Raw genomic sequence first — 8,993 nt, forward strand, 5'->3', positions numbered from 1 at the left:
CAAGCTTAGTGGTTGTCTGGGAATGTCGTATAATGGTGGCCATCTCAAAATGCTAAGCATGCAATATAATTTATAAATATTGGTCATTCCAATACAATAATGAAAAGTTAATATACCTATTTTTGTGAAATATAATATATTACGTAAAAGAATAAATTATCTTTAATTATATCATATCTTATAGTGCCTGTGTAGTCGAAATAAAATGTAAATGCTGAATACTATTATCTGCATGGATAGTGCAGTCTCTTGAAATTATAAGGAAATGAATAATAAATATGAAGTATTTTTATATCACAGATTATTGTTCACCATAAATATTCTTTCCTTATTTTATGAAATAGTACTAAATAACTATGTATTGATTTTCATTTATATTTTTCATAAAGAGATATTATCAGGAAATAGCAAGATAAAATACCATTAATCTTGAGGCTTAATTAGATATGTGTGTAGTGATAAATTAACACACTAAATGAAAGCAATTGTTTTAATGGTACAATATTTAGTTTGCATATAATACTTACTGATTCTTATACAGTTAATTTAAAACGGTTGTGTTAATATACTGAAATAAGTTACTTGTATCAACTATTATATTTGTAATCCTGAATTAAAAAAACATAGAACGTTAAGGATACTATAAATGAAAACATTCCTCATCACTTATAATATTTGGGTTAACATGTATGGGTATACACACTATCATTAATATTTGACAATAGCATGAACACTTTCGTGTTTATAAATTATAGGGTTAGTTTTTTGCATTGAATATATTTTAAAATAAACGATTATAATCATCAGCTTCATATCAAAAATACTGTATATTTGCGATACAATCGAAAGCATTCATATGTTAGACAAATATTAATAGAGTTGTTTATATATTAGTATTTTCAACAGCTCATTTGATTACGTATTATTTCGAATGCGAATAATTTGATGGATAATATTCTTTCGATGGTTCTAATGGTCTAAATCGCTTTATCATTCTTATTTTGTTCACAAAATAATGACTCTATCTGTAGGAATTGTTACTTTAATTATATTATAGATAATGCTTTTCTGTACTCTGTCGTTATTGTTATATTATTTTGATCGTATTCAAAGTCTTTTTCCCAAACATAATTATGCTCCCTATATCGTATATTTTTAAATCAAAAGAGCATGCATAATTTTGATTGACTTAAGATTATTTAAGGCAGATCAAGTAGTGATTCATATGAAGAATATTCTAGTTTGCACATACTAATCCTTATAATGTATCTTATTTTAATAGTTATTTCTATACTATTTTCTATATGTTGTCAGCATCATTCTTTCAAATATTATCTTTTTCTTAAAGAAAGAAACTATCGACTAAAGAATCTATAAAATCTGTGATAAAACCAAATGGAATAACAGCTAGTATTACTACAAAGAAGGCAATTAAAATTCAAAGCAATGCTTGTAATTCTACGTTAGTCTATCCTGAATATGCCCATTCTACTCAGTGCTATCCTCAATTGTATTTATTAATTTATATTTGATGATTATAGACATATCCAATCTCTATTTGTCCACAAATCGTTTCCTAATCCGCGACCACCAATTATGGAACGAGGGATTGTTTATTACTTGTATACTCAAAACAGATGTGGTGAAAATCCAAGATATCTAAAGGAGGTGGAAAGGAACAGTGCAGCTGTTAAGGCAAAAGATCCTAATGCCAAAATTGCTGTAGTTACTAACTGTGACATACTTGCATCAACTGCAAAGCTAATTGATGTGATTGTCCCAGTTCATAACGAAGATGTGGTGAAAACCAGTAAAAAGCAATGGCTCACTCGTGTGTTGTACAATGCTTATCTTCCATTCAATTATTCTTTTATCACGGATACTCATGTTTATCCTTGTGATAATAAGTCCTATACAGATATCTTTGATCTATTCAAAAAATCCAAGATCGATATATCGTTTTCTTGTAGAGTGAACCGTGGACCTTATCCTTCTGGAGGAGCCGTATTATCAAAATGGGGAAAAGGAAGTTATGAATTTTGGATAAGAACCTATAAACTCCAAGCACGAAAACACATTTTTGATGATCAAAGTCCGATGCATACAACCATGAAAGAGTACCGAAACAAATTGTTTTCATTTAGATGGTTGAGTAGTAACTATTTTTATGCTTCCCATGGCATTACGGAAAAGGGAGTATTTTCAGGTCCTGCTCGTTGTTACAGGAGTTCAGTAATTGTGACAGGTCCTTTACGATGGATTCATGGAAGTCCAGATGAATGTGAAATAATGAATGGAAAAGATAGAGAACTAATATATAAACCTAGAGCATGGTTTTTAAGGGGCACATGCAATACCACAGCCAAAGGAATCAAAGTTATAACATCTAGTGCAGAAATGAAGAAAGCCGTTTATCCTTATGAAGCACCCAAACTTGATTGGGATGTAGATTACAATAAAAAACCAAGAACAGATTTATTTTGGGAATATTGGCGTGTTTGTTTCAATTCATAATTTCGAATATGATACTATCATTATTTGATCGATTGGTTTGTTATATTATGAATACATCAATAGAAAGAGCATGATTGCCGAAATTAGCAAAATGGATAAGGAAGATTTCCATAGTTGTAAAACACAACTATTTTGAGCGATTCCATTTTGAGATACAATTCTTCGAGAATTTCAAGTTGCAGTCGCTGTTCTCCTAAATCACATGAAAAGTGCTTAGCAGCTTCCTGGAGTTATCTTGTATTCTGTCTTGCTGTAAATCTATGGAATGTTCTCTTAGAATATGTATGTCACATGATGTCATTTCGATTATACTTGTGAATGCTACTACTCTATTGAAACTCTAAAGATCTGGTAGAGAATGCTATGACCTCAGTTTTGTTGTTGATTCTATATATGGTGTTGATGAATAGTTGATCTCTAATTCTCCCAGTTATTTCATTGACGATTCAAGCTATGTCTTCGGTATTTTGCTCGCTTATTGCCCTAATATCCAGACTAAGGCTAAGGACTCTGCTAAATCTATGAATCCCATCTTTGCTGCTACTCCCAAAAACTTCCGCATTGGAGGAGATGTTCTGGTACGATAGCGTTCCGTTCGGCCTAATTTCATAGCCTAAGAAGGATCTCTCCCGATTCCTGAAGTGGCCCCGTTACGTGATCATCCAGAGACAGCGTAAGATTCTGAGCCAGCGTCTGAAGGTTCCTCCCACCGTGAACCAGTTCAGCCATGTGTTGGACAAGAACCAGGCTGCTGAGGTGTTCCGTCTGATGAACAAGTACGCTCCTGAGACGGAGGCCGAGAAGAAGGCTCGTCTGGAGGCTGCTGCCAAGACGAAGGCTGAGGGCAAGCCCGTGGAGGAGAAGCGTGCTCTGGTTGTGAAGTACGGTCTGGACAACGTGACGAAGCTGGTGGAGCGCAAGAAGGCCAAGCTGGTTCTGATTGCCAACGATGTGGATCCCCTGGAGCTGGTGATGTGGCTGCCCGCTCTGTGCCACAAGATGGGCGTTGCGTACGCGATCGTGAGCGGCAAGGGCCGTCTGGGCGCTCTGGTGCACCAGAAGACCGCTACTTGCGTGTGTCTGACGGGAGTGAACCCTGAGGACGAGGCGGCGCTGAACTCGCTGCAGGAGAGCTTCACCACCAAGTACGCCGAGAACAAGAAGTGGGGTGGCGGTATCATGGGACTGAAGACTCAGCGCAAGCTGAGCATTCGTGCCGCTGCCATCGCTGCTGAGAAGGCCAAGAGAGCTTCTCTCTAAGCTGATTGTGAGGCTACATGAAGAAAGGAAGGAAGGAAGGGTGGAATCGTCATTGGTGGAGTGTTTGTTCGAATACTGTGTGTGGATGGATGTTTGGTGAAATACCAAAATAGAATGAAACCATTGGCAAGGATTTCTTCGACCAAGTGTGCATTGAACTACATTAAGACAATCGATAATGATTGCATAAGATAGAATCATCAATATCATTCATTCTGTGAAGAATCATCTGTTCTTACACTCCTAATCAAATCAAATCAAATCAAATCATTCCATTTCTTTCTATTTCATCAAATCATCACACACAACACTCATTTACTTTTCAACAAACAAGTCACTCCAACTGGACTAATGTATTCAACAAATATTGATATCTCCAAACTACAACTCATTCCTCCTCTCCAAAACTTACTATAACTGTGATTTCTTCTCTCATTCTCGATGATACCAATCAGTTTCTCACACCTCTTCTCAGTGTCTTCACTCTTCCACATATTCACACATACTTCTTCCAATTTCAACTGAATCCGATCCCATCGACTCTTGAACAACGAACAATTCTTCATACACACAAAACACACAACTCCACATTGTTCGTATCCACATTCCTCCGACAATGAGCTTTGTAGCATTCATCGAAAGCCACACAGCATCGTAAAACAATCTCCGATATTTTCTCCTGAACAATCAGTAAATGATTCCTTGTCGTCAATGGGTATGCATTGCCTAACCAATACACCGAAATACAGTCTTCCATCTCATATTTTCTATCTTCTATTGCACGAGACAACAACTCACGTCCTTTGCTGTAAATCTCATTAAAAGGCTACAATGAATCAAATCCAATTCAAATTCTTACCATTACAATGCCTCCGATCGCTACATTGGGAGGTTTGGCTCGCGTTTTGTTGACTTATTCACCGTCAAGATAATGTCGCATTGTTTGGAAATCGAAGAGAACCATTTTCAGAGGACGCGAAACCATTCCGATCGTTCCTATCATATACCACATCAATGTTGAATTCTGATTCCACAGCCTTCCAAACAAGGAATAGCGCTTTTTCGATTTGATGTAGGGACTTTGCAGTGTGATTTCTCCATGGAGCGTGTGTGGAATCGCTAAAACGTTCACTTGCTGGAAGAATATGTAGAGCCAACTTGTGAAACCCATCATTGCATTGATTCCAGACAGAGATATATTCACGATCTGTGCATCGATATACTCGCTCACATAGGAAAGCACACGAACAAGTGACAATGTGAGATTGGACAAAGCGGTAATCACATTCTCTCCCAACGTTTTGATGTTCTGATAGAAGGAAGAAACGAATCGATAGAGATTGCCAGGTGTTTTGCTCTCCAAACCGATAAAGAAGACTGAACAGCAAGGACTTGCGATAGGTGGACAATAGCTGAGAAAGCACATAGCTGATTCGTCGAGGATATCGTTCATCGATACTGATCTGTGGGAAAACACACTTCAAATCCTGGATAGTAAAATAGTCGTAACTCGAGGACATAGACTGAGATCCCAAAGCCAGAGAGATTGACAGATTGACAGGTGAAATCTTTAAGGACTCGATGCGAGTATGTCTCGATTCTTCGTATAGTTGAACTCGCGATAATGGCTTTGAAATCATTGCAGACAGCGGGGTGGGAGGATTGCGGCTGAGAATATCTTGTTCAGCGTGATGAATCATCCATTTCACATAGGAAGGAAGAGATCGGACAGTGGAGGGTAACTGCAGCTGTCTTCTACCGACTCTTTCGGGGTTATCGACGGTATTCCAACTCTGATAGAGCTGTAAACAGGTGACCAGCAAATTGCTTTCGATACAAACATGAACAGGGAGGAGATGAAGATCGATCGACGACAGTAGTTTGCAGTTGCCGAACTCCCTCATCTATATTATACACATAAAGGAAATCTATACGACAACACATCATTATAGTACTTCATTGTGTTTGCTGATACAAACGTGATAATAATAATATCAAGACTAATTTAGAATAATATGGAGAATGTTCTGTAACATTTGCTTACGAATAGTTTTCGCTGTACAAGTAAATGCCAACAACTTGCTTCACCTCTATATCTCACTCATTCGTATGACAATGTACAAGTAATATGACTCAATACTACTTTACTAAAATGATATTTTGGTTGTTTGTCATACTTACAAATGTCCAAATAATACAAGCCTAGAATGAATCAAATGCATAAAGTATTATGCATTCATAGCATAACATCAAATGGCATTATAGGTCATAACAAGATATGTTAAAAAGTTCAAATTCTTTTTAACAAGAAAGTAGCATGCATTTTATATTTTATGCACTTTCCTTCTGCTCATTCTTTGTATATATGTACATACTTTCCACTATAAGGAAAAGTCAAGAAGCAAAAGAAGTATATGGCTCGACAGTACAAACACTGTATGTAGTAAATGATGTTGTTTCCTACCCTGTAAAGCTGCCAAGATTTGGATGCTGTTCCAAAAATCGTAGTGCATTGCCATTCTTATGACTGTATAGAATATGATTATGACGATATTGAGTATCCTGTTCCTTTCAATCAATTAGTATCAGACGTTTCAACACACTACGAGAACTATGGAATTGCAAATAAATCATTACCATTTCTTTTGACTGGAGATATTCCCACCTATCATTTACACACTTCAGACGTATTGATGATGACAGGTGCATCAGATAATCATGGTTATGGTTCCTTTAATTGTCTTTATTCTATGGTTTTGGCAGATCCATATGCCTCATATATGTACATTGATTTAGGTTTATCACCTGAATTGAAGGAGAAGTTGTTTGCTCATTTCGAAACAATTCACCAGATTCAGAAGAAAATGAAATCCACTGGGTTTATCGCATATCGCAAATTCAATTGGAGTTCTTTTCCCAAATGGATGAATCTGTTTGAGAATAAGGATCAACGTGGTGGTTATACTTGGAAAGTGGTGTCCTACATGGATGCTTTGTTTTCGTGGAAAGCAATCACTTTTTGGATTGATGGAGGAAGTCTTATCCGAGATGGAATCAGCAGAGAAGTGACAAGTGCTCGTCTTGAAGGAATCTATACTCCTGTATCTGGTGGTGGTGCAGGAAAATGGACACATATTACTACGATCAAGTTTTTAGAGCAAAACCATTTTATTGATTCATTTGATCCAAAATGGAGAATGGGTTGTGGAGGTCATTTGATTACTGATTGGTCCAATAAAACTGTCATAAACAGAGTGATAATACCATATCACCAATGTGCTTATACACAGAGGTGCATATCTCCACGAAGATCGAATATGACAAATCATAGACAAGACCAAGCTGTTTTATCAGCATTGGTGAACAATATTGGCACTATCAAATCAATGGATGCAAAATACCAGGCACTACCAGCATTACGGCAAGAAAGAGGAAACAATGAAAAGTTTTGTACGAAGATTCTAAACAACTATTTATTAAGTATACAAAATACATATCAAATAAAAATCGAAAATAGATATTACAAAACCACCGACATTTCGTATACACCTATAAACTATAAATTTGTATCTCGTCCAGTAGATGAAGAATGGGCACCACAAAGCTAGAAGATTGGCATTGTTTGTTGATACGAAAAAATAAAGTTATGATTAGTATAACGATTTCTAGTAAAAAAGTATTATCTGCATAAGCAATTTATATATATATATATATATATATATATATATTCATATATTTTTTTAAAATAAGAATTGTAGTTTTATTAATTAATGTATTTTGATATAACTTTGTTTAGGTATATTGCATCTATAACACTAATTATTGGTTATTCATATTTGTCTGGTATTTTCATTCAGTGTTTTAAACGATAATAAAACGAATTGCATAACGAAAAATAGATATCGATTTATTATCGGAAAAAACAGAACAGACCCGCCGTGAATATCCCTTAATATTAACTATTGTCATATGTAGAAATACTGAGAAAATTTCATTTCTTTGCAGAAATTCGAATTTGATCCACGTTTAATGTAAAGAATTGTTTTTATATTCACACATATAAGTATTTATGACGAGTTTGAGCACGAATTGCTTGAAAAATGAAAGAATATGAAATGACACTTTTATTCAACATTTTACCATATGAATCTTGAAATCAATGGTCGATGTGTATAAGTGACGATTGTATTGTCAATTTTCGAAAATTACTAATATTTACTAATACAAATAAATTAATCAAAAGGGGAATTGAACTATTCACATCTATCAGATAAGAATAAACTCTAGTGTTTAAACCGGTTTTCATGATTGAGTAATCTAAAGTCTTTTTTTAGGACAATTCCCAATTCGGATAAACGATATTATATTATTATTTTGAAATAGTCAACTCTTTGTAATATTATTGTGGAAATTAAATGCTTATTTTGTTGATAATAATTAAGATAAGTTACCAAATGAATAAGAGGTGATAATAAATGGGAAAACGAAAAGATAATACCAATACGTTAGAATAACATAATTTTAAGCGTTTTATAATTTTCTGTTGCTGTGCATAACAATATTTGTGTATTCAAAATACGAGAGTACACAAAACAATAGAATATCTGCAACAATTCATTTTTTCAGGAATTTTGATGAATTATAATTGTTGCAATTATATACAATTTGATGCAATATAGCATATGTTGTGAAAGTAATTTGAGTAATATTATGGTAATCATTGAATAAATATATATATATTATAAGTCAATTTATAATGCGGATAATAATAGCCTATTTCCATATAGTAATATAAGTAAGTAATATTATACAGTTTTACATTTGATTTAGTTACTAGATTTTGGAATGATGATTTTTGTGTAATTAAGTGTAGTATTCTCATAATATTATTGAATTCCTTAATAAATATTCTTATATGATTATTAATTTATGCTTTAAAGAAAAACTATATTGTATTGTACTCTGAAAGTCGATTCACTTGTGATATATGTGAGCTAGATTAAAAAATGTTTTCTAGAGTTAATGATTAAAATTCTCTGAGGAATAATAATACATAATATATGATGATGCTGAATATGCAAACAATTTGCAGTTATTTTTAATTATTAATATAATTAAGCTATTTTTGATAAAATATCACATACTTTAATGTGTTTTCTGTATCAGAATTTCCATTCAAACATATATAGTGAACTGCTCAAAGTAATTGGGTTATTTGA

The 8,993-nt window shown here is 34.2% G+C and overlaps 2 protein-coding genes; both read left to right on the forward strand.

The window, feature by feature from the left end:
• The first annotated feature begins 1,344 nt into the window (after positions 1-1,344).
• On the forward strand, positions 1,345-3,831 carry GSBLH_T00004689001 (uncharacterized protein). XM_013043641.1 has 4 exons: positions 1,345-1,510; positions 1,542-2,976; positions 3,009-3,092; positions 3,127-3,831. The coding sequence occupies exons 3-4, from the start codon at positions 3,036-3,038 to the stop codon at positions 3,772-3,774; spliced, it is 705 nt and encodes a 234-aa protein (XP_012899095.1). The 5' UTR covers positions 1,345-1,510; positions 1,542-2,976; positions 3,009-3,035; the 3' UTR covers positions 3,775-3,831.
• Positions 3,832-6,081: 2,250 nt separating this feature from the next.
• Positions 6,082-7,982, forward strand: GSBLH_T00004690001 (uncharacterized protein). XM_013043642.1 has 3 exons: positions 6,082-6,278; positions 6,310-7,805; positions 7,839-7,982. Exons 1-2 carry the CDS (start codon positions 6,140-6,142, stop codon positions 7,380-7,382), a joined length of 1,212 nt encoding a protein of 403 aa, XP_012899096.1. The 5' UTR covers positions 6,082-6,139; the 3' UTR covers positions 7,383-7,805; positions 7,839-7,982.
• Positions 7,983-8,993: the final 1,011 nt, after the last annotated feature.

Source organism: Blastocystis hominis (genome assembly GCF_000151665.1).
Source record: "Blastocystis hominis, Singapore isolate B (sub-type 7) whole genome shotgun sequence assembly, scaffold_7".
NCBI lineage: Eukaryota > Bigyra > Opalinata > Blastocystidae > Blastocystis > Blastocystis hominis.

Bases quoted from the DNA above. Each gene is read 5' to 3' on its own strand.
- GSBLH_T00004689001 (XM_013043641.1), top strand. From the start codon at position 3,036: ATGAATCCCATCTTTGCTGCTACTCCCAAAAACTTCCGCATTGGAGGA. The intron at 3,093-3,126 runs GTACGATAGCGT...CTAATTTCATAG, and splicing joins GCATTGGAGGAGATGTTCTG to CCTAAGAAGGATCTCTCCCG.
- GSBLH_T00004690001 (XM_013043642.1), top strand. From the start codon at position 6,140: ATGTACATACTTTCCACTATAAGGAAAAGTCAAGAAGCAAAAGAAGTA. The intron at 6,279-6,309 runs GTAGTGCATTGC...ATGACTGTATAG, and splicing joins TGGATGCTGTTCCAAAAATC to AATATGATTATGACGATATT.